The sequence below is a fragment of the Ahaetulla prasina genome, chromosome 7 (genome assembly GCF_028640845.1).
Source record: "Ahaetulla prasina isolate Xishuangbanna chromosome 7, ASM2864084v1, whole genome shotgun sequence".
NCBI classification, from domain to species: domain Eukaryota; kingdom Metazoa; phylum Chordata; class Lepidosauria; order Squamata; family Colubridae; genus Ahaetulla; species Ahaetulla prasina.
The window spans coordinates 17,967,724-17,994,127 of NC_080545.1; the positions used below are offsets into that span (position 1 = coordinate 17,967,724).

The 26,404-nt window shown below is 40.0% G+C and overlaps 1 protein-coding gene across 3 annotated transcripts in view; it reads right to left on the reverse strand.

Annotated features, from left to right (window-relative positions):
* CELSR1 (cadherin EGF LAG seven-pass G-type receptor 1) overlaps positions 1-26,404 on the reverse strand; it is a 187,637-nt gene that overhangs the window by 30,598 nt on the left and 130,635 nt on the right. For all 3 annotated transcript variants that reach the window (XM_058191494.1, XM_058191496.1, XM_058191493.1), the window contains exons 15-24: positions 25,829-26,012; positions 23,142-23,243; positions 21,449-21,543; positions 18,808-19,017; positions 13,933-14,116; positions 9,093-9,236; positions 8,134-8,335; positions 6,470-6,637; positions 3,938-4,067; positions 2,126-2,326 (exon numbers count right to left, since the gene is read on the reverse strand). In XM_058191494.1, coding sequence (XP_058047477.1) covers positions 2,126-2,326; positions 3,938-4,067; positions 6,470-6,637; positions 8,134-8,335; positions 9,093-9,236; positions 13,933-14,116; positions 18,808-19,017; positions 21,449-21,543; positions 23,142-23,243; positions 25,829-26,012 — 1,620 coding nt within the window. The remainder of the gene's footprint in view (positions 1-2,125; positions 2,327-3,937; positions 4,068-6,469; positions 6,638-8,133; positions 8,336-9,092; positions 9,237-13,932; positions 14,117-18,807; positions 19,018-21,448; positions 21,544-23,141; positions 23,244-25,828; positions 26,013-26,404) is intronic.

Below are 26,404 nucleotides of genomic sequence, written 5' to 3' on the forward strand. Positions count from 1 at the left end.
TGGGAAGGTAACAGCATTCCCTGTGCCTTTGGCGTTGAGTCATGCTAGCCACATGACCACAGAGACAGTCTTCGGACAGCGCTGGCTCTTCGGCTTTGAAATGGAGATGAGCACCGCCCCCTAGAGTCGGCAACAACTAGCACGTATGTGCGAGGGGAACCTTTACCTTTTAACAACAGTTAGACAACTTGCAGGCCTCATCAAAAATTAGGAATACAGATGCCCTGCAGCAAATTAAATGTGTATTAGATAACTCCTGGGGCATTCATTAGCCAAGGCTTAGGGATAGGGACAGCTAGAGACCAACAGAACAAATTGTAGAATTATTACTAAAATGTTTATTAGATGATATTTCTTATCATCATTCTGTCGGGGGTGAATCATTGGCCCCGATGGAGAAGGTACGCAACTTGGGCGTGCTCCTGGATGGTCGGTTGTCCTTTGAAGACTATTTGGCAACCATCTCCAGGAGAGCATTTTATCAGGTTCGCCTGATCCGCCAGTTGCGTCCCTTCCTGGACCGGAATGCCTTATGCACAGTCACTCATGCTCTCGTTACCTCTCGCCTGGACTACTGCAATGCTCTCTACATGGGGCTCCCCTTGAAGAGCACCCGGAGACTTCAGCTAGTTCAGAACGCGGCTGTGCGGGTTATCGAGGGAGCGTCTCGGAGCTCCCACATAACACCTATCCTGCGCAGACTGCACTGGCTACCTGTTGTTTTCCGGGTGCGCTTCAAGGTATTGGTTACCACCTTTAAAGCGCTCCATGGCTTAGGACCGGGCTATCTACGGGACCGCCTACTGCCGACTTCTATCTCCCATCGTCCGCACGCTCCACAGAGAGGGACTCCTCAGGTGCTGTCAGCCAAACAGTGTCGACTGGCGGCCCCAGGGGAGGGCCTTCTCTGTGGGAGCTCCGACCCTGTGGAACGAACTTCCCTCGGACTTGACAATTACCTGACCTTAGGACCTTTCGCGAACTTAAAACTTATTTATTTCGTATGGCTGGACTAGCCTGATTTTATTTTTATTGGATGGGTTTTAAAATTTTGTTATTTTACGGGAGTCGTTTTTAACATTTTTGGGCATTTGAATTAGTTTTTTAAGGGATGTTTTTAATTACTGTGTGTATTTATATTTTATCTGCCTGTTCACCGCCCTGAGTCCTTCGGGAAAAGGGCGGTATACAAATTAAAATATTATTATTATTATTATTATTATTATTATTATTATTATTATTATTATTATTATTATTATTATTATTATTATTATTATCTCCTCTTGTCCCACCTTCTGTATAAAGCTTTCTTAATCCTTTGTTCTTGGTTCTTGGCATTTTGGCCAGGAGCCCTTTTCCTTGGAGTACTCCAATAAAAAGCAATCAGAAAACCTGCCCCTCGTGTCTGGCGTCCATCATTGGCTTCGGCACCAGGCTCAGACCCGAATTGGGCACAACATTTCCTTGTCACTTGTTCCAATTGTTGCTGCACCCCATCTCTCCAAAGCTTTGTGAGGTGCAGTAGAGGGATTAGAAAAGCACGTTGCCTATAAATTCTTCAAATCTGGCGCTTTGTTTATTAGATATCCTTCTCCAAGAAAGTGTGCATGAGACCACAGCAACAATCAATTAGCATCTTTCATCCGGCTAAATTCCATCGATTGTCTGACACAAGCAAGTTGATAAACTATGGTTTCCACACAGTCTTTCCCTACTTGATGCTGCCCAGATGCACCAAGGCTACAACAAGTTGCAAAATTAAAAACTGGGAAAGTCTAGGTCAGGGGTGTCAAACTCATGTTGCCACAGTGACGTCATATGACGTATTGCGACTTTTCCCCGCTGGGCATGGCCAGCTCGTGACGCATCTGGCCCACAGGCCACGAGTTTGACAGCCCTGGTCTAGATACTTAGAGAAACAGTGTTTCTGTGGGATCCATCTTAAGCTCAACCATCTCTTTCACTCAAACTGTGTTATTCCAAATAGAACAAAGCCGCTTTGTTCTTTGATAGCAAAACCGATTTGGGTAGCAAAACTGATAGAAATGCAGTCACACCTTTGAATCATGGTAGACTTTTTTGTTTGAGGTATATCAATGCGAGAAAAATCACTGAAAATTCTTACTTGATTTTCTGTCTGATTGATTCCTATCAGGAAGACTAGCTCAGAGCAGAACAGAGCAGCCACCAAGTTTTTGTGAATGCTGTGCAGATTGGCCCGCAAAGTTCGGATCACGACCAGAAGTATGAAGGTCAGCAACAAAGCTACCAGTGAGATGGAAACTGTCGTGTAAGTGATGATCCTGAGAGGAAGTACGTCATCATACTGTAAAATAAAAATTATCAGTTTGTTTGTTACAGGCATGAGCTGATAAAAAAAATATTGTTCATTTGTCTTTATTTCCCTTTTAAATGCTCAGTTATTATACTTTTAAAATCAGCATGGATAGTGTATTCATTTGACTAAATGCTGTTCTATCTCAAATCCACATTCTTTTAAGCGGTATGAAGAGATGTCAATTTCTAAGAGTGATTTGGTTTTTTTTTAAAAAAAACTACTTCAGGGAATATGTAAACAGTGAATTAATTCACTGACAAGTTTTTGTAGTGAAAGAAGACCACAGTTAAATGGATTTCATTCCTTTTATTCAGTGTTTACATTTTCATTTCTAATTTGCTGCTGCCTGAAGTATATCCACATTAATAAGAGGCTATTCTATGCCAGAAAAAAAATGCCTCAAGATGAGGCACAGTGAAGAGGCTTGCAGAGATCGATGTTTCTCAAAGTGCATGTATAAATAAGACTTTTTTTCAAAAAAAAAGGTATTAGAGCAGGGAAGGTAAGACATTCTTTTTAAAGCACACAGACTGCTCATAGGCCAAGCTATTAAATTCCTGCAAGAACCCCCACCAGATGTTTTAAACTGTGCCCACTCATGAGAAATCATGACATCAGCATTCCTTTCCCTGCACTCTTCCCTGCAAATCCACCCTCAATTTCTTCAAAAAAGGATGCCTGACTTTGGCAAGTTCCCATCTTTGAAATGGGAATTGTAATGATTCCCTTTGTCACCTTATAGCGAGGGTAAATACATTAAGCAACAGAGCAATTTGCAGACCCACAGCATGATACAAAGGATTAAACACGGACAGTTCTGAGTTCATACTTTGCTTTGCAAAACATAGATTGTGATGCAAGGTACTGATGGCTTGGGGTTAGGCTACAGGCATCTGTGGGAGGACCAGGCAAAAGATTTAAGATGGTAGGAGCAACCTTTTCATGTGTATGCCATGCGTATAAAAAGGGTGGGATTTAATCAGGTGGCTGCCATCTTGAACCCCCCTCCCACAGAAAGCAAACAGTGTTCTGCTTTCCTTGAGTCATTAACAGAAGAAATATAAATAATCAGCAAACTTTTTTTTAAAAAAAACTAGCTGTCTGGACACCTTATAAAATTTAAAGCTGGCAAGAAATACAGGTAATCAGAAATTCATTAAAAATGACATTGTAACAGGAGTCCTGTATTATTCATGGTGGCCAATAATAAAAAATCTGATAGAATTTTTTTCAGACTTGCTAAGGCTGCAGTTCACGGCAACTTATGCCTTTTAATAATATTTATTAATCAAAAGAGGAGCTACCACCTTCCTGATTTTTTTTTAAAAAAATGATAGTAATTCTTTTTTCTAAAAACGTTCATCGTATGGCGATGAGAAACCAAAAGAAAATGAACTAAACAAGAAATCCTCCCCTCTTTCAGCACTTTGTAGCTGAAACAGAGCACTGTGGGTTAAAGCACACTACTTTAAACTGGAAGGTAGCTTTTAAGTAAAAAATAAAACACTAATTTAAAATGATCTCATTTGCTTTTTAACTCTCATCAAACACCGTTTCATTACCGCAATAAACAAAATAATCACAAAGGGAACTGCTTACTTCACGATTTGACATATCCATTAGGACTGCAAAACTGGTCATGTGGTTACACTGACAAATAATATGGTTCTGGCGCCGAGAAAACAGTTCACACCCTTTTGAAGACCATCCTCCTGCTGTTTCTCTAGTTCTGGTCAATAAAAAGGGGGGAAAAAAATCCAATTCCAATTATATTTGTTATCTCACAGGCCAAACTGTTTCAGTGATGGATTGGAAGGTAACTTCTGATTGCTGTCCCTCTTCTAAATAATTAACAGTGCAACTCTCAAAAGGTAACAGATTTTCTTAAAAGTGCAGCTTTTATGAAAACCAGTGTTTTCATTATTAATCCCCACTTCTCAAGGACAGCACTCATGTTCAGGAGCATCAGGTTCATTAATAATGCCCTGTCTGGTAACTGAATTCAATGTTTGCAATGGTCGTTGTTTCTTTCAACTTTGCTTCATCATGACCAATGACAAAATTGCACACAGGTAGGATAAGCAGTGCAAGCAACCCATGATTATCACTTAGCTATCTCTTTGATCTTTAAATAATAGTGAGTCTTTTCCTGTCTGGAAAGCTATAATAAAATCCATTATTCTAAATCTCTCAGATTATTTGGTATGTATCTATTTTTATATCCTAGCATCGGTTTCAAGATATGGGTGCAAGTGTTTCCCACATTCTCCAAGATGTTATTTTGATGGCTCATATACTTCTTATAACTTTGTAAGAGCTGCAAATTTCGCAAAAATAAATAAATAAATAATCAAGTCATTATCCATTGAAAAAGAAGCACAGAAGCCACTCTAGAACATTTGATAAAGCTGATCCTGTTCCTGAGTGAAATTCAAAATAATGTATTTTGAAAAGTAAGCCCTACCCCAAAAGTAAGCCCAGGGGATGGGCGTGGCCAGCACAAGAGGCGGAGAATGCGTGGGGGCCCTATCGTGTCTAGGCAACACATTGGGAATGTCCTGCCTGCCTGCCCCCCATGCCTCTGTTTCTGCCTGGCTCTGCCATGCACTTTTCGCTAATTGCTCCATTTCAAACCATCCCTTTTGAAAGCAGACAAAGCTTTGAGTCTCCATCATTTCTCCATCCGGATGGGTGCTTATGGGGCGCTTGGGAAGAAAGCAAATCGCGACCAGAATGAAAAGAAGTCAGAGATTCAGTGAAATTACTTTTATACCCATAATCACATCCTTTCTGCTTTTCATTACAAACAGTAAAAATGACTAATAGAGTGACAGATAATTAACAGAATTGTCTTTGAGGCAATTTGATGCCGCTTCAAAAAGTACATCGATAATTTATGTTCTGTTAAAGTTGAAATACTTTTTTTTTTAATTGAACTTTTTTTCCATTTAAACAACCAACTTCTGTCTAGAAACTGTTCTCAAAGAAATATCTTGGGTGAATTTTTTTTTTTTTTTTTTGTTTACATTTATACCCCGCCCTTCTCCGAAGACTCAGGGCGGCTTACAATGTATAGGGCAATAGTCTCATTCTATTTGTATATATTTACAAAGTCAACTTATTGCCCCCCCAACAATCTGGGTCCTCATTTTACCTACCTTATAAAGGATGGAAGGCTGAGTCAACCTTGGGCCGGGCTCGAACCTGCAGTAATTGCAGGCTTTGTGTTCTTAATAACAGGCCTTACCAGGCAGAGCTAAACCGGCCCTTTTATTTTTTTATTTTTTTATTTTTTTATTTATTTTATTAGAATTTGTCTAAAACAGCCATCTGTCTGTTTGAATACTGGAATACTTTATTAAAAATTTGTCACCTAGCTTTTATTCCTAATTGGCAATAAAAAACAGCCAATGAAGTTGCCGCTGCTGTTTATACTGTGTAGTCTATATAAAAAAGACCGAATTGTTATTGTTGTTGAGAAAATTTATATATGTGTTTGCTGAGAACTGACATTGGGTTGATGGTACATGATCGATTGATCAATTATTATTATCCTTAAAATCTGAAATAGTGTCTGAAATAATATAGAAACAGTATAAGTCAGTGATGGAGAACCTTTTGGGCACTGAGTGCATGTGCGTGCATATTTGCATGCTGGAGTGTCGAAAACCCGAAGGCCAGCCGGCCAGTGCGCATGCCAGTGTTTTGGGGGCCGTTTTCAGGTTGTTTTTTGGATCATTTTTGCCCCCAAAACGGCCCGAAAACAGCCCGAAAAATGGCCTGAAAATTGCCTGGAAAATGGCACAGAAAATGGAATGAAAATGACACAGAAAATGGCTTTTTTTTTGGCTGTTTTCCAGCACTCTGGCACCGTGAGGACTAGCTGGCGATGCTGCTAGTCCTCACGGTGCCAGAGTGCTGGAAAAGAGAGGTGCCCACAGAGAGAGCTCTGCGTGGCACCTCTGGCACGCATGCTAAAGGTTTGCCATCACGGGTATAGGTTCTTATGCTTGAGCAGGGGGCTGGACTAGAAGACCTCCAAGGTCCCTTCCAGCTCATTCATTCTATTCTATTTTAAAATGCCCACCCATAACAACTGCCCATGGAAAGAGTGCAGATTGGAAAACATACACAATTGAATGGTTCCAGAAGACACACACAGGCTTTGTCCTCTCCATCGTTTCCAACATAACATGCTCAATCATAATTGGGCTGTCCACTAGATTAGGCAAATAATTTCCATCTCTGTAAATGATTACGCTGATTACTGGGGTATTAATGGTGGGGCGGTTGGGTAACCTGGCAAAATAAAAGCAAAATTAACATTATTTTATTTATTTATTTATTATTTAGATTTTTATACCGCCCTTCTCCCGAAGGACTCAGAGCGGTGTACAGCCAGATTAAAACAATAATATACAAAATTAAAATAACAATTAAAATACATATTCAAAAGATGGCCGAAAATTAAAACCGTCAAATTGACCTATACTAAAATACCCCAATTTAAAATTATTAAAAATTCAAAAATTTGAAAATTTAAAAATCAAACCAGTCCCACTTGGATAAACAGATATGTTTTCAATTCACGGCGAAAGGTCCGAAGGTCAGGTAATTGGCGTAAACTGGGGGGAAGTTCGTTCCAGAGGGTAGGTGCTCCAACAGAGAAGGCCCTTCCCCTGGGGGCCGCCAGCCGACATTGTTTGGCGGACGGCACCCTGAGAAGACCCTCTCTGTGTGAGCGTACGGGTCGGTGGGAGGCATAAGGTAACAGCAGGCGGTCCCGTAAGTACCCGGGCCCTAAGCCATGGAGCGCTTTAAAGGTGGTAACCAACATCTTGAAGCGCACCCGAAAGACCACAGGGAGCCAGTGCAGACTGCGCAGAAGCGGTGTTAGCCGGGAGCAACGTGTGGCTCCCTCAATCACCCGCGCAGCTGCATTCTGGACTAACTGGAGCCTCCGAGTGCACTTCAGGGGTAGCCCCATGTAGAGAGCATTGCAATAATCCAGACGAGAAGTGACGAGAGCATGAGTGACTGTGCATAAGGCATCCCGGTCAAGAAAGGGGCGCAACTGGCGAACCAGGCGAACCTGGTAAAAGGCTCTCCTGGAGACGGCCGCCAACATTACAGATGTACAACAAAATAGTTTATTGTTTTCAAAAGAGTACATTGTTTTAGGTCAGGGGTCTCCAATCTTGGCAACTTTAAGACTTGTGGATTTCAACTCCCAAAGCTGGCTGAGGAATTCTGGGAATTGAAGTCCACAAGTCTTAAAGTTGCCAAGATTGGAGACCCCTGCTTTAGGTTTAGCCAGGACTCAGTACTGAATTCTCTTCTGGGTGAAGACATGTAAAGGGACAGTTTAAGCAAGCACATTCATTGCTGATAGCTCTTGCAAACGAGTGATGGATTTTATGTATTAGCGAGTCATCAGATTTTTTTTAAAAGCCCTGACAGAACACGCATAATATCCTCAACATAATGAGTCAGTTCACACATTTAACTGTGAGCCAAAAGATCATAAGAATGAAACTGAGTTCTGAATTGAATCCTTGAGGTTATAATTCTAAGGAAAAAAATTTAAACAAATAAATCCATTTTTCCTCCCCAAACAGGTATCTGTTTTATTGTGGATTAGTTTCTAGGATCATCCAGAACAACCAAGAGAAATGTCAGCAACTAATTTCTCAGTAAACATAAGTTTAAATGTACAATACATGATTTGGTCATACATCAGCACAATTGCCCAGCACAGATTTATTATTCAAGCATGTTAAAAGTATAAATTTTACCTTAAACTCCTTCGGTCAGGATCATAGTTCTTAGGCAGAAAATATCCCAAGGTTCGATATATAATTACCATGGCAACAGCATGCTGGCCGGAATTCTCTGGGTGCCGAAGCTGTCTTTTGGCATGTAAATTTTTATTATTTACAATCTCATCCTCCATCTTCAATAACAGTCCATAGTTTGAGGGCTTTGTTGTAGGACCCACTGAAGAAAAAAACATGATGCCAAATTATAGCCTATTATCCAAGATGTGAATTTATACTAAAAGCAGCAATGAGATTAAGATTAAATAAATTAAGAGAATTTGTAACTGAAGAACAAAATTTCATCTGTATTCCCTTAGACTTTCCCACTATCCCATAATGGTTTACAACTTAAGAGTGTTTTTTAAAAACAAAACAAAACTCTAAACCAACTATCAGAAAAATGTAGATTCAACAGTATTGACAAAATAATATACCTATTCAAAATTAATCATTATGAGACCAATAAAAAGAAGAAAAAAGAATGCAAATTAAAAATTCTGATTTTTGGTACACCTGTTGAACAAAATGAGAAAGAAGACACTTCAGGATCTGCTCTAGTCAGTATGGTTTCAACTTTAGTTCTTTTTCTTTTTCATCATCCTTAATTATGAAGTAAAATTTTGCAGATGGAAATGTTAGGAAATGTATTGTTATCAAGTATTAGCACTGTGACCTTTGTCCCCTCTAAGTCATACTTAATCTTTCTCAAACAACAATTCAATAGTAGGTCTGAACATCCTTATTATTCCATTCCGAAAATACTTAGATAAACCTTCTCAATCTCAGGATTTCTAAATGTGCTTCTACTGAAATTCTTAGAGAATTTCAAAAAGTTCAGAAAGTTATTTTGTCTTGGAAATAAAAGTTGCAATCCCAATAGATTTAGAGAAGATAGTTTAAGATTGGGAAGACCTACTCTAAAAGAAGCATCATACCTTTTCTGACAGATGTTTTGAGCAAAGTTTCAGGAAACAAAACAGATGATTCCAAATCTTTTGGGTAATCTTCTTTGATTGTATTAAAATGTGGCACTCTGGTTCCCGTAAAATTTGACTTTTCAAATATGTCAACAGCAATAACTAAAAAGAAATGATATAAGCAATGTAACAAGCGATACAAACAAGAAAAACCATAGTACAATTTACTTCTTTCACATAACACTTAAATAATCAAGTAACTGTTTAGCAAATTTAATGTTTTATTAGCTTTTTAAACCATAGAGATATTGGGAGAAAGTTCCATGATATTTATAGGATTTTTTTTCAGGAAGGAAGGAGTCTCATTCGAGACAATGACGAATCCGCATATAGACGAGAGGTCGAACGACTAGCCTTGTGGTGCAACCAAAACAATCTGGAACTGAACACACTCAAAACCGTAGAAATGGTGGTAGACTTTAGGAAAAACCCTTCCATACTTCCACCTCTCACAATACTTGACAACACAGTATCAACAGTAGAAACCTTCAAATTTCTGGGTTCTATCATATCGCAAGATCTCAAATGGACAGCTAACATCAAAAACATCATTAAAAAAGGACAACAAAGAATGTTCTTTCTGCGCCAACTCAGTAAGCTCAAACTGCCCAAGGAGCTGCTGATCCAATTCTACAGAGGAATTATTGAGTCTGTCATTTGCACCTCTATAACTGTCTGGTTCGGTTCTGCAACCCAACAAGAAAAACACAGACTTCAGAGGATAATTAGAACTGCAGAAAAAATAATTGCTACCAACTTGCCTTCCATTGAGGACCTGTATACTGCACGAATCAAGAAGAGGGCCGTGAAAATATTTGCAGATCCCTCGCATCCTGGACATAAACTGTTTCAACTCCTACCCTCAAAACGACGCTATAGAGCACTGCACACCAGAACAATTAGACACAAGAACAGTTTTTTCCCGAAGGCCATCACTCTGCTAAACAAATAATTCCCTCAACACTGTCAGACTATTTACTGAATCTGCACTACTATTAATCGTTTCATAGTTCCCATCACCAATCTCTTTCCACTTATGACTGTATGACTATAACTTGTTGCTGGCAATCCTTATAATTTATATTGATATATCGATCATCAATTGTGTTGTAAATGTTGTACCTTGATAAAGGTATCTTTTCTTTTATGTACACTGAGAGCATATGCACCAAGACAAATTCCTTGTATGTCCAATCACACTTGGCCAATAAAAATTCTATTCTATTCTATTCTATTCTATTCTATTAAATGTGTGAAGACATTAGCACACCTGTCCATTTTGGTGGTGCCATATTCCACAACAGAAACATAGTTAAGCACTTTTAAGAATGAATTGGATATTTGACAACTTTAACCGATTTCTGAGAAAATCAGCCCCATACTCTAGCGTAGAAGTATGAACAAGTGGCTGCATCAATTCAGACCACTTATTCATTTAATTCATATGTTTTCAGCAAGGTTCTCAGAGCTGTAGACTTTTCCACTCCTACTTGAATGTGTCAGGGATTGACCCCCGAAGCTTCTGCATTGGGCTTCATGCATCTTGACTATTAAGCATTTTTTCGTAGAACAGCGATGTCAGTGAGAAATGTCTTCTGCAATAGGGATGTAGAAAAATAAATATGCTTCAAGCGCAGGTGTCTTCTTTTGGCCTGGGGGCTGCACTTTGAAGTGATCATGATGGACGACTGCCTTTAAAAGTTCTAAGATGAATGTCACAGGGTTTTTTTGGGGGGGAAGGGGGGAGATAGGTGGTAATTATAAGAATCCAAACTCATAGAGGCTCAACACATTTAATTTTGCCTTTCTTCCATGAAAAATACCACAACTCATTCTGATAAAACCCAGAAACGTTTTTTACTGAATCATGGAGGCTGCAAATGGGAGGATTATATGCAGTCTCCAAATCACAAGTTAGTTCCACACAATTGGGGCCATTTTAATTTCACGATTCTAGCCAACTTTTCTTTCTGTCGACTAAAATAATGCAACAGCGCACTTGTTGATTATAAATTGCAACTGTCCGCTTGAAAATGCCAGTCTGTATTAAAAACAGCTCGTAACGTAACTGAAAATATACTGGTTAGAGTTAAATGAGGTTTAGAAAAACTAGGGTTTTAATCCTGTTTCATTTTCATTGAATGCAAACAGTCATTCTTCTACCTTCACATGGAAAATAGTAAAACCCTTGTCTTGAGGATACAAATTAGATTTATAACACAATATATTCTACAGATCAAATTAGTACAAGATCACATACTATTTGAAACCACTAGATGAGAGGAATAAAAGCTGTACTTAGACAGAAGAAAGCCCCATCAATTCATTAAAACTAAGTTCTTGACTAAACATTCCTAACTACATTCTCAAAATAACTGGCTATTTTGTGACATTAAATGGAGCCAGTTATCTGTTGACTGTGGCATTCACCTAGCCCTGCTATTTGTCTTTGTATACAAATACAGAAATTTAATGTCAAAACTAGCCCTAAATATTTTCTTCAGTTGCTTTTTTTCTCGTCTCATTTAATCTCCCTGTCAAATTCTTCAGCAGTTGCTGAATTCCCTGTCAGTGAGGCAATTCTTTGCTTATTGAATTTAGAGAATGACATGTCTATCCCCTATTATCTTCCTTTTCTCTCTCTCTCTCTCTTTCATTTCCACACCATAGTCCAGAGATGCTAGGGTGGAAATGGTGATGGCGTGGAAGAAACTAACAAGTTAGGAATCCCAGAGAGCTGTTGAGTTTGACAAAGGGCTGAGTGATTCTGAAACACCAACATTAATCCGCCCCCCACCCCTTTGGACCACTGGGTACAAAATAGAATAGAATTTTATTGGCCAAGTGTGATTGGACACACAAGGAATTTGTCTTGGTGCATACGCTCTCAGCGTACATAAAAGAAAAGCTACCTTCATCAAGGTACAACACTTACAACACTTAATGATAGTCACAGGGTACAAATTTAACACTTAATGATACAACACTTAATGATAATAATAGGGTACAAATAAGCAATCAGGAAACAATCAATATAAATAGTAAGGATACAAGCAACAAAGTTACAGTCATACAGTCATAGGTGGAAGGAGATGGGTGATGGGAACGATGAGAAGATTAATAGTGCAGATTTAGTAAATAGTTTGACAGTGTTGAGGGAATTATTTGTTTAGCAGAGTGATGGCGTTTGGGAAAAAACTGTTCTTGTGTCTAGTTGTTCTGGTGTGCAGTGCTCTATAGTGTTGTTTTGAGGGTAGGAGTTGAAACAGTTTATGTCTAGGATGTGAGGAATCTGTAAATATTTTCACGGCCCTCTTCTTGATTCATGCAGTATACAGGTCCTCAATGGAAGGCAGGTTGGTAGCAATTGTTTTTTAATAATAATCTTCATTAAGTTACCACACTTGGTTTCAGAAAGTTGACTGTTAAGCAAAGCAATCGCTAAGCAAAACTGTGAATGTGCTTATGATTTAACTTCAGTTTTCCTTTGCTTTACAGATCTGTGAAGACCATAAACAGGAGGGTTGCTGGTCTTCGATCGCGCGCAAAGCGCGTGTGCAAAGCGAACCGGTGGTAACACCGCTTAGAACCCACCACTGCTCCAATGATGAAGCACTCACAACTTCTGAAGGAAAGCTGTTCCACTGGTTAATTGTTCTCACTGTTAGGAAGTTTCTCCAGGTTTGCTTCTCTCCTTGAATAGTTTCCATCTATTGTTTCTTGTCTTGCCTTTGGTGCTTTGGAAAATAAGTTGACTCCCTCTTCTTTATGGCAGACCCTTCTGCACTTGCACCTCCTCCCTGAGCCTCGTTGTGCTTGTGCCGCACTTCCATTGTCTCTCATGCAGTCTCCTCTCCACCTGGCAGCAGCCATCCCAAGCCATTCATGACACCTGTGCACCTTCCTTTGCTACCTTTCCCATTCAGCAGCAGCCACTTACCTGCCTGCCAGACTCATGCAAGCCACCTGGGACTTGCCTGTTTCCCCCTTGACTGTAGTTGTTGGAAGCCAGTAGAAAGTTGCAAGGTTGTACTTTCTTAACAAACTGCAATCCTCACTTAACAACACCAATAGAAATAGCTGAGAGATGCAGTCATGTGACATTATGCTTTACAATTGCATGGGCAGGCATTTTCGAAATTGATATTTAATTTTTAATACCAATCTGTCAATTTCTGCTCTAATTCTAGTTACACTTGGTTGACTCAGCTTTCCATCCTTCCGAGGTCAATATAATGAGGACCCAGATTGTTGGGGGCAAGAGGCTGACTCTATAAATTGCTTAGAGAGGGCTGTAAAAGCACTGTGAAGTGGTATATAAGTCTAAGTGCTATTGCTATTGCTACACTTAGTGTGAATTTTGATAATTATAGCCCAGGTCTTTGGAAGGCTTCAGGCACTGAAAGATGCTTTAAGACAGCAATTCTCAAACTTGGCAAATTTAAGACATGTGGACTTCAACTCCCACAATTCCTCAGCCAGCACTATTGTCATGTTTGAGAAAAACCGCTTTTCTCAAGAGCTGAAGTGGCACAGTGGTTAGAGTGCAGTACTGCAGGTTACTTCAGCTGACTGCTAGCTGCAGTTCAGCAGTTCAAATCTCACTGGTTCAAGGTTGACTCAGCCTTCCATCCTTCCAAGGTGGCTAAAATGAGGACCCAGATTGTTGGGGGCAATATGCTGACTCTGTAAACTGTTTAGAGAGGTTTACAACGCATTGTGAAGTAGTATATAAGTCTAAGTGCTATTTAAAAAGTCATATCTGATTGGAAAATAACTAGTAGAGACAAGAACTTACTCATGTTTGCAGCAATGATAACAAAAGGTTTCATGTAGGTTCTTTTCATGTTCTTTGCCAGATTCTGAAAATAATCTTCATAGTGTTTTAGTAAGTGAGCTGTACCCCCTTCTGTCCTCTGGATGTGTTCCCAAAGGTCTTCTGTGCGAGGATCCAGTAAGGCACTACCTGTTTTTATGATATTCTAGGAGAAGAAGAAAAGTAGGCTAATGAAAAAAAAAAAGTAACAATATCACACTTACGGTGGAAAGAAGCTGAACCTAACCCCAACAGAAATTCATTCTGCAGTCTAATGAAGCTTTCCTTAAACAAACACAAATTATGATTATTTTATTTTCAGCATTTTGCTCTTCAATGGCTTGTACTCGGTGGTGAAATCCTACCGGTTTGCATCAGTTTGGTGAACCGGTAGTAAAAAAAAAAAGCTACGGAAGCAGTATTGCCGACGATCAGCTATGCCGCGCAATTTATATTTGCTAGAAAGCAGGAAATTCATTGCGTGTCTGGCACGCACCGCACATGCGCGAGCTGCGAACCGGTGGCAACCCGCGGAGGATTTTACCACTGCTTGTACCTTTTTAATATATATGGTAATTTGGTTTTTCAACTTTTATAATTTTATTTCAAAATATAATAGTTTTAGAATTTTACACTGGATTATTGCTATAGTATGAGGAATTGATAACTATCTCAAACAAACAATAAATCACCTGTCATTAGAATGGCTGTTGGAAAATGCTTCTGAGAATGCAATAAACAGCCAAGAAAGCAAACAAATGGATTACCAAACAAATGAACCCAAAGTTCTCAATCGAGGCACAAATGACCAGGCTTAATTATCTCGTTTCGGTCACTTTATGTGAAGACCTATCTCTCCGGAGAAGGCTCTAATGCAGGGAAGGAAAGAGAAGAAGAGGTTGGCCAGTAGTAAGATGGATGGACTCAATTAGGTCAGTGATGGATGCACTGTTGGAAGGGGCCGGATTGAGGGCAGATTGTCATGCAGATAAAATCTATCTATGGCGGTGTTCTTCAACTTTTCCCGATTGGTGGCCCAGTGCTGGGAGGGGAAGTGGGGGAAGAAGGGATGGTTTTGTGTGAGGGGCAGTTCATGCCGGCTCATCACTCATGAGACCTAGTCCCAAATAGGCCACGGCCTGGTAGTGGGCCATGGCCCACAGGTTGAGGGTCCCTGATCTATGGCTTCTAAAAGACGACACCAACTTGATGGCACATAATCAATCAATCGTTACAGGTAGTTCTCAATTTACAATCACAAGTGGGCCCGGAAGTTTGGTGGTACGTTGAGGCAGTTGGTCCGCAGATCATCATGTGACCTGACACGACAACCCAACTTTATGATAGTTATAAGTTGCAAATCACAGTCATATGACCAGAGGATGCTACAACTGATCCTAAATGTGAGCTGGTGCCCAAAATGTGGTCATGTGACTGTGCTGGGCGTGGACATTTTAAGATGGTCAAATGTGTTTTACAGACTATCAAGCAGGGGTCTCCAACCTTGGCAACTTTAAGACTTGTGGACTTCAACTCCCAGAATTCCTCAGCCAGCTTTGGGAGTTGAAGTTCACAAGTCTTAAAGTTGCCAAGGTTGGAGACCCCTGCTATAAAGCACACTGTGCAAGGCTGTCCTAATTTCAAGTGGTTGTTAAGTGCTCCTCATTAAGTGAGGACTAGTTTTAACATGGAAAGCTTATTTTTAGAAATCCATAAAACATCAGCAGGGAGAAACTTAAAAGAGCACTAATTTTTGTGTTGAGAATTGAGGAAGAAATCATTCTTAGCTAGCATAGCTGAGTAACCATGAAAGAAAATGTGTATTAGATTCAGGTGGATTCATATTCCCAAGAATAGCATGCAATATAGTGAACATATAGAAGAATAAAACTCCTCTTATGTATTGGCATGAATGATACAGCATCTCTTCATAAAACTACAGATCTCTCTACCAGTGCAGTTAGTCCTGCATAGCACTGAAAAACTGCATGGACTAAGAGGTGCTTTTTCCTGACCTTAGCATGGAAACTATAATACATACCGTATATACTCGAATATAAGCCGATCCGAGTATAAGCCGAGGTCCCCAATTTTACCCCAAAAACTGGGGTAAACTGGGGACTCGAGTATAAGCCGAGGGTGGGAAATGAGGCACCTACGGTTGAAACCCTCCCCCCCTCACCTGAGAAGGCTGGCGGCTCCCCCGCCCGCCCTCTCACTGCACCGGCAGGGCTTCCCCGCGCCGTCCGGTAAAATGTGAAAAAAACAAAAAAAAAAACTCGAGTATAAGCCGTATATACTCGAGTATAAGCCGAGGGGCTTAAAAAAAAAAAAACTCGAGTATAAGCCGTATAGACCCGAGTATAAGCCGAGGGGACGTTTTTCAGCACAAAAAACGTGCTGAAAAACTCGGCTTATACTTGAGTATATACGGTAATGTTTGTTGGCATTCGTACAAAATTCCAAGCTGTGTAATTGGAACACAAGCTATTTTCCAATGTTTGCTACTTGATTTCTGTAGAGGCAGATTTAATCGTTTTTCTTTGTTACGCAGCCATCATTTGGGCTATTTTTTTTTATTATTTAAAAGTGGCTATTTAATATTAAGGGAATTTGGAAAAATAAGCTAAAGTAAATACAGTTCCTTCAGGAAAAATGTTTCTTTTTATTGCAATCTGATAATACTGAAAAGGGCTTTCATTCTGCACAGTTTATAAAAGCGTAGAGAGATCGGCACTGGAGCTATAATCATGATTATTGATTCACAATGAGTTTAAATAAACTTCACGTTACATTGTGACTTGGTTGTTTGGAAGATGAATTTGATTACTTTTTGGTGAATCTAAAGCAGAGGTCCCCAATCTTTCGGACCTCAGGGACCACTAAATTCATAATTTTAAATCCCACGGACCACTAATATGATATGCCCAATGACTGGCTGGGTGAGCATGTCTAGGTGGTCATGTGACTGGGTGGGTGTGGTCAACTCAATGTCACTCACGTTGAGGGGTGCCTCGATGGCCTCTAATTGCCCCCTCCCCACCTGGGCTCCTTAGGGCCCCAACAGGAAGCAGTTATTGGAGCTAAGCAGCCACCACGAGAAAGAGTTGGCAAAACAGCTCAGTTCAAATTGGACCTGACCGAGAAGGAGGCTCAGTAGAAGCACCTCACTGAGGACTAGGAGCATAGGCTTTCCAAGCAGAGGGAAGACCCGCGGGAGTGCAAGGCCAGGTATCGGTGCCTGGAGGCTCAGCAGGCTGAGATGGTCAGCCAGTTCCAGGCTATGATGCAGTCCCATTGGAATAAGGCTATTCGCCACCAGTGGCACTTCCCTTCAGCCTTCACCCAAAGCCCCGCACCAGGATGCTGAAGCAGACCCCAAGTCGGAATTTCTGCCCACCTCCGACCCACACAAAAACCCTCCAAAGGGGGAGACACTCTGCAGCAACACAAATGCTCATTGCACGTATCCAGCCAAGGGGCCATAGTTTGAGGACCCCTGATTTAGTGCAATATCAAAAATGCAAATAATTTTTCTGTGGACCACCAAAATTTTCTCACGGGCCACCAGTTGGTGACTGCTGATCTAAAGCACATTCTTCAGATTTCAAAAACAGAATCTCTATGCTCTGTGGAATTCACCAGAACATTTTAATGCTGATTACTGGCAGCAGTGCCAGAAAAATGTGCGAACAATCTATTTCCAATCTGCCGTCTTCCTTCAAACACGCAGACATCATTCAGTGTTAAATCTCACTTTCATTATGCTGGAGCTCTTATAAAGTAACACCTTGCAAAGCACTTTTGCACAAAGCCATATAATCTAGGGCTCATTAAAAAAAATTGTTTTATTTTGGTACTAACAGGGTCTTACCAAGTGAAAGAAGGAAATGATTCCGACATCCACCTGCCAATCACAGGTCTATTTTTTTTTTCCTGCCCTTTTTTCGGGACCAATTTATCAGAAATGCTACTTCAGCCCAGGAAACACGACTAAAAATATGAATATATTGCTCCATTGTGCTAAAGAGATTATAACAGGGATTCATCAAAAGCAGGGGTGAAATACTCCCAGTTTGGATCGGATTGGCTCCCAATGCCCATCCAATGCCCGGTCGCCGCTTCCCTGCTTGCAACTTCTTTTAAAAAATGCTTTTAAAAGGTAAAAAAAAAGAGAGGCTTTGGCGATCACAACTGAGCTGCATGATCATCAGAGCCTTTTTTTTTAACTTTTAAAAGTATTTTTTTTACAATCTATTCGGCCGAATAGATTGTAAAAAAAAATGCTTTTAAAAGTAAAAAAAAAAAGATCGCGTGCCACAGTTGATCATTCCCCCCGCACGCTGTTCTACTTACCGCATGCCTCCTTTTGTCGTGTCCTGCGAGCATGCATACTTTGCATTTGGTGTGTGGTGTGCATTGTGCATGTGTGTGCACAGCGTGCATGCGCAGCCAGCAAACCGGTAATAAACCAGTTCAGATTTCACCACTGACTAAAAGCAACACTAGAAAAAGAATTAAAACCAAATCCTGTAGATGCCTTAAGATATAGAGATTTTTTTTATCAGCAGTTAATTTTAGTTGAACTGCTTTAGAAAGCTTTATCAGTTATGTGGCATTTCTGCATAGTGAAACAAAAGATCTATTTAGGCCTTCTATACTTTCTCAAGCCTCTAGCAGGGCTTCCCTTTCATGAAGTCAGAGAACTGAAAAGGACCACTAGATAAATAATGTGCAATTTTATGCCTCATTTCACAGTGTTCTCCTAAGAACTGCATTCCCACATTTTCGGCAACTACTTGTCCCTAAAAGGGTCACATCCTTGTGTTTTCTCACTATCAGTTCAACATTTCTTACCTCATTAAATTCCACATCCCTTGTTGCAGCCAAATCAAACCCCTGTTGCTGGCTCTCATACTGCAGCACCCTGATCATCATCTGGTAGGCTATCCGCACATCATTTCCATAGAAGGAATTTGTGTGGTTTGTGGCATTCTGAAGCACTTTCGCTATCTGCACCGACTTATCACTGTCCATTTTTGTCTCATTATGGAGAAACTTCTCATTCTGACCGAAACAGAAAAATAAGGGAAAATGTTAGGAAACGTATTTCATTTGTTCTTTGTTAAATCATTTGAAGGAGTGCTTGATTCATCCCTTTAGATTCAATTTGTCAGTTGGCTCACCTGGTGAATAAACCCGTATGTAGTAGAAATGTAGGCCAAGTTATATACAGTACTCTTTCAGTGTATGAAGACTACCTGGTGCATGTAAACACGTGCATTTTTCCTGTACACATATCATCTTGTAGACATTTGGGCAGAATTTTTTATGAGATGAACACTCTGCTCACGTTTCTCTGCCTACGTTTCTCTGCATATGCACTGAAACAGTGGTCCCTAACTTTTCTGGCTCTGGGACCAGAAGTGGTGGGGGAGAGGGGATCGTTTCACGTACACCCACGCCACTTGCACAAATGCAACTTTGCACACTTGTCTGTAGAGATTCTCAGTCATCCAGGTCACGGTTGTCCCAAAGGTGCTTTTTCAGGAGGCAACTGGACTTTCTTGTTTTTTCTTTGAAGACGTTTCACTGCTCATCCAAGAAACTTCTTCAGCTCTGACTGGATGGTGGGGAATGGAAGGATTTATACTCTCATACTTATCCTTTTAGAGGGTCCTTGAAGCACTTGAAGGTTTATCTGGGTCCTCAGGGTCGCCTGAATAGTGCTCCTGGTTCCTGTAGTCTGCATTTTTCACCCTCTGGAAATCCATTTCTACTCCCACACCATTCGAAGGGTGTTCTTCCCAAATTGTATAGCTAAAAAGCTATACAATTCCTGCAAGGAATATAAGTCCTTCCATTCCTTCCATTCCCAGTCATAGCTAAAGAAGCTTCTTGGATGAGAAGCAAAATGTCTTCAAAGAAAAAACTAGAAAGTCCAGTTGCCTCCTGAAAAAGCACCTTTGGGACAGTTTATATATAATATATAACAACAGAGTTGGAAGGGACCTTGGAGGCCTTCTAGTCCAACCCCCTGCCCAGGCAGGAAACCCTACACCATCTCAGTCAGATGGTTATCCAACATTTTCTTAAAATTTTCCAGTGTTGGGGCATTTACAACTTCTGCAGGCAAGTCGTTCCACTTATTAATTGTTCTAACTGTCAGGAAATTTCTCCTTAGTTCTAAGTTGCTTCTTTCTTTGATCAGTTTCCACCCATTGCTTCTTGTCCACCCTCAGGTGCTTTGGAGAACAGCCCGACTCCCTCTTCTTTGTGGCAACCCCTGAGATATTGGAACACAGCTATCATGTCTCCCCTAGTCCTTCTTTTTATTAAACTAGACATACCCAGTTCCTGCAACCGTTCTTCATATGTTTTATCCTCCAGTCCCCTAATCATCTTTGTTGCTCTTCTCTGCACTCTTTCTAGAGTCTCAACATCTTTTTTACATCGTGGCGACCAAAACTGGATGCAATATTCCAAGTGTGGCCTTACCAAGGCATTATAAAGTGGCACTAACACTTCATGTGATCTTGATTCTATCCCTCTGTTTATGTTTGTGCTCTCACCCTCCACTCGCACTGAAAGCTCATGGATACTGGTACTTTTTTGGGGTTTAGCAAAATTATAACAGGGTAATCCCACATAACAAATTTGAGTGAACAATTTACAGGCAGTCCTTCACTTATAACAATTCGTATAGTGACTGTTCAAAGTTACAACGATGCTGAAAAAAGTAGCTTATGACCATTTTTCACACTTATGACCCTTGTAGCATCCTCGTGGTCATGTGATTTACATTTGGATGCTTGACAACTGACTCACATTTATGTAGTGTCCCAAAGTTACTTAACAACCGTGTGGCTAATTTAAAAACTGCAATAATTCACTTTAATAATGTGGCAAGAAAAGTCATAAAATGGGCCAAAACTCACTTAAGAAATTTCTCATTTAGCAACATAAATTTTGGGCTCAATTGTGTTGTAAGCTGAGGACTACCTGTACAGCTGGTCCTCAACTTATATCCACAACTGGGACTAGAATTTTCATGGCTAAGCAAGGCAGTTATTAAAGGAGTCACACTTGATTTTGTAATCTTTTTTGCCCTGTTTATTAAGAGATAATCACTACAGTTGTTATGTGACTCATATGGTCATTAAGTGAGTCTTGGCTTCCTAGATTGACAGTGATTGTCGGAAGCTGGCTGGGAAAGTCAGAAATGGAGATAATTTGACTCTGGAACTCTATAATTATCATAAATACATGTAGATTGCCAAATGCCCAAATTTTAATCACATGACTGTGGGGATACTGTGACGGTCGTAAGTGTAAGGACTGGTCATAAGTAACTTTTTTCAGTGCTGTTGTACCTTTGAATGGTCACTAAGCAAGTGTTTGTAAGTCAAGGACTACCTGTAAATGACACATCCTCCAAAAATATTACCAATTGCTAGGGAACAATTAATACCGTGTTCAGTAGGTACCGCACTCTTACCATGATTTTAAGAGTCACAAAGTCAACGGTAGTACAGTTAAAAAGTTCAGGGGACAGCCAGCCTTTCTCACTGCTACAATGCCGAACAGCGTTCCCTTTAAAAAGAAAATCAATTGGTGAAAAATTCAAAAGTTTTACCATCGTGTTTCATTTATAAGAAAATTATCTTTTGGTAACTTTTTATCTTACACAAATAGATGCTTAACGATTATGTATAATTATATGTGAGAAGCACTTCTAATTATAATTTTTAAAAGGGCATTTTACATCAGAATCCTTTGTTGATGGGAGTTTGGTGGTGTTCGTATTGGTGGCAGTTTAACCGGTTAAATGAGAGTCAGTTTGGTCCAGTGGTTAAGGAAGGGGTGTCCAAACATGGCAACTTTAAGAATTGCGGAATTCAACTCCCAGAATTCCCAGCAAAGCTGGCTGAGGAATTCTGGGAGTTGAAGTCCACAAGTCTAAAAGTTGCCAAGTTTGGACACCCCTGGGTTAAGGCAACAGGTTAGAAAGCAAGAGAGTGCGACTTCAGGTCCCGCTTAGCCCTGAGAAAGCTAGCTGGGTGACTTTGGACAAGTTATCTTCTCTCCATCCAACTCACTTCACAGGGCTGTTGTTGTGGGGAAAATAGGAGGAGGAAGGTCTGTTGGATATGTTTGCTGCCTTGAGTTATTTGAAAATAATACTGGTTAGATATAAATAAAAGTCCATAAATAAAATAAATAAATATAAATATTTTCACATATTATTTATGTGAAAATAATACAGGTTGGATATAAATAAATGAATGAAGAAATAATTAAATCATCAAACAGAATGGAATAGAGTTGGAAGGGACTTTGAAGGTCTTCTAGTCCAGCCCCCTGCTCAAACAGGAGACCTATACATCTCAGACAAGTGATTGTACAGTCTCGTCTTAAGAACCTCCAGGGATGGAGCACCTATGATTTCTGGAAGCAAGCTGTTCCACTGGTTAATTGATTTTCTATATATGTCACTATAAATATGTCATTATGCTGCAGAATAAAAGAGACGATTCTGATTACGTTTTCAAAAGTTTTGTTTTTCTCCTCACTCTTACGTTTCAACTATCAAATTTGTATTTTGATTGCTTTGTCTAAATGTGACTTTTAATACGTTCTTAACAGGTTCTATCTGGGCAAAACAGACTTCCGTCTTCAGGCTTTCATAGACAACCTTCTTCCATGTGTCAACCAACCTTTTTGAATTTTTATTTTTCCCAACACTTAACCAAGAACAGTCATGGCGAACCTTTTCGACACTGAGTACTGAAAAGGGAGCACGTGTGCGCGCTCTTCTGGGAAGCAACCTGGAAGAGGAGCTACCTAGGGGGCATGTGCGCACTGGAAAATAAACTTCTGGTTTCCAGCACACGCATGCGCAATGGCCAGCTAGTCTTTTCTGGTTACTGGCGCGCATCCGCGCATGACAATCAGCTGGCTGGCGCGCATGCTCATGCCGGAAAATGGAAGACCAGCTTTTCCAGTTTCTGGAACTGCCGCATGCACGAAGGCCAGCATGCGGGCCAGAAACCCGGAAGAGGAAGAGACAACACTGCATATGCCAGGCAATATGGCTCTGCATGCCACTTCGGACACGTGTGCCATAGGTTCACCATCATGGACCTAGAATAACACATTTATATACTGTATATATAATAACAATTACTTACCCACTGATCCCTTAGGACATGGAACAGCAGCAGGTTGTCCAAACTTGGTTTGTGGCCACCAAATGCCAGCCTCAAAAGCTTTGGGACATCCATTGTAAACCACTACACGAGATTGAAGCAAAAGTTATACATATTTGTATACATTTTATATAAGAAAGAGAAGGGGTGGTGGTAGAGGGAGGGAGGGACACAGAGAGATCAACACTATAAAACAACAACTGAAAGAAGAAATAAAAATAATCACTATTCTTGTCTTTTTTAAGAAAGATGAGAAGACTGATTAGTGTATATAATCTTGTAGTGTAATGTATATACTCTTAAGTTATTAACACCATTTAATTCAAAGGATCAAAAAAGAAATAAAGAACAAAACAAAAACTTTTTTTCTGCAACCAAAAAGTACCATTATTTATAGTTTAATGTAATATACTGCTTAAATTGAGTTTGCCATGATAGTATTTAATCAAAGCAAATCTCTCAAGGACAATCGGCCTATATTTATCCTGAAATTTAATTCCTTTCTATAAAATTGATTTATCTTCTCCCTTGCTGCTTCACTGAGAATTGAAAATAGCTAACAATGATTAAAATACAAAGACATTTAAACCTCAGATTAAAACAAGAATGAGAAATTAAAAGCTTGGCAAAACTATGTATCTTGGGCTGTTTTTTCTCAAGTGGGGAAAAAAGTGCTTCAGAACCAACTCCTGAATCAACCATCCTTCCGTAAAATTGCTAAGAAGAATAAAAAACCTCCAACACATGAACAGACAAGTAAAACAACCACAGGGCTAACATTAATCCTGAATGGTAGTCAAAATAATGTCCTTTTGGCATTGGGAATACAAATTATTCAAACCTGTCTAAGAAGGATATATTCCATAATGAGCCATCCCTAATTAGAAGGAATCTAAATTCTACCGAATCTAATCTACTATCTCTAGTAGCTTCCCATCTCATTTACAGAAAACCATGCACAAAATATGCTAATAGAATAGAAGAACAGAGTTGGAAGGGACCTTGGAGGTCTTTGAGTCCAACCCCCTGCTTAGGCAGGAAACCCTACGTTATTTCAGACAAATGGTTATCCAACATCTTCTTAAAAACTTCCAGTGTTGGAGCATTCACAACTTCTGGAGGCAAGTTGTTCTACTGGTTAATTGTTCTAACTGTCAGGAAATTTCTCCTTAGTTCTAGGTTGCAAGTATACAAGTGTAATCATATATGTATATAATACAAGTACAGTCACATATGGATGCAAAAAATGCTTCATGTTCACTAGTTTTATGCTTAAATGCTTTAAATATAAATATAAAACTATGACAGCTGTGTTTGTCCTTTGGATATTTCTAAAACCAACCACAAAAGTGTTGATGGGAGCAAGTGGAAGGGGGGATTCAAAGGAATCCAATATCAGAAGAAATACATGGACTATTGAAGTTTTTAAATACGAAAGCTGTAGAACATGTACAGCAGAGGTGGGATTCAGCAGGTTCTGAACAGTTCTGGAGAACCGGTAGCGGAAATTTTGAGTAGTTCGCAGGACCGGTAAATATCACCTCTGACTGGCCCCGCCCCTATCTATTCTCTGCCTCCCGAGTCCCAGCTAATCGGGAGGAAATGGGGATTTTGCAGAAGCCTTCCCCTGGAGTGGGGAGGGAATGGAGTTTTTGCAGTATCCTTCCCCTGCCATGCCCACCATGCCACACCCACAGAACCGGTAGTGAAAAAAATTGAAACCCACCATTGATTGTACATAAAAAGATTACAAGATCACTGCTCAGAGTCCAGCCTTTTCATTCTCAACTGATTCATTAGCTCTCAATCAATACCAATGTAGCTTTATTTGGTTCTTCTCCATAAAATTACCTGTGTTATTTGTTCCCATGGCGCAGCAAGAAAGATGGATCACAGCAGGCCACAAGCTGCTGGTATCTAGACCAGGGGTCTCCAACCTTGGTCCCTTTAAGACTTGTGGACTTCAACTCCTGGCTGAGGAACTCTGGGAGTTGAAGTCCACAAATCTTAAAGGGACCAAGGTTGGAGACCCCTGGTCAGACAACAGAATAATCCTCTCCCTATTTCTGTGCTAGGAAGAACAGTTGTGCCTACCAATCTTATTTTCCAGAGGCCTCAGAGGTAGCCAATTCCATGAAACAATTTAATCCTCAATTTCAAATTCTTCCTCAATAGATGACAAAAAAATAGACACAGGTAATCCTCGACTTTCAACAGTTTAGTGACCGTTCAAAGTTACAAAATGACTTATGATCATTTTTCACAGTTACAACTTTTCCAGCATCCCCATGATCATGTGATCAAAATCCAGATGCTTGGCAACTGGGTCATATTTATGATCGTTGCTGTGTCCTGGGGTCATGTGATTCCCTTTTGTGACCTCCTGACAAGTGAAAGTCAGATTCCCTTAACAACTGGGTTACTAACTTATCAATTGCAGTGGTTCACTTAGCAACTGAGGCAAGAAAGGTTGTAAAATGAGACAAAATTCACTTAACAAATGTCTCACTTAAGAATATAAATTTTGGGTTCGACTGTGGTCATAAGTTGAAGACTACGTGTATAAGTGTGACAAGTGGCTATATCTAGCTTTTATTTTCATATATGGAAGTCAACACTGTTCCAAATGGGGGACAAAGTTTCAAAAGTAGCAAACGTGAAGAAAATACCTTCACATCCATGAGGTGTAACTTCAGCAAAGGGATTATCACAGCGATTGCATTGTCGTCCAATCACGCCTGATTTGCAGGGACATTGTCCAGTTTCCATGTCACAAGTGCGAGTATGGGAACCAGAAGGGAAACAATCACACGGGTAGCAGGAGTCATTTTTCTGTGGTCGGTAATAGTTTATCTGGAAAGATGAAAACCCATCAGTCAGTCAAGGCTACCAGAAATAAAATGTCTTGAAAATAGTATTATAAAACAGAGGTCTCCAACCTTGGCCACTTTAAGGCTTGTGGACTTCAACTCCCAGAATTCCTCAATCAGCAAAGCTGGCTGAGGAATTCTGGGAGTTGAAGTCCATAAGTTTTAAAGTAGCCAAGGTTGGAGACCTCTGTTATAAAAAAAACCTCAGGAATCCTGACTTCTTTTTTCAGGAAAAATGATACTTAAAATATATTTTTCATGTACAGACACCGAACACAACAGCTGGACCTTATTCAAGCTTCAAAATGTAACATGGAGATAAAAAAGGATAATATGTGGTGGTCCTTTTCCCGAGTCCCGTAAATATTGGCTTAA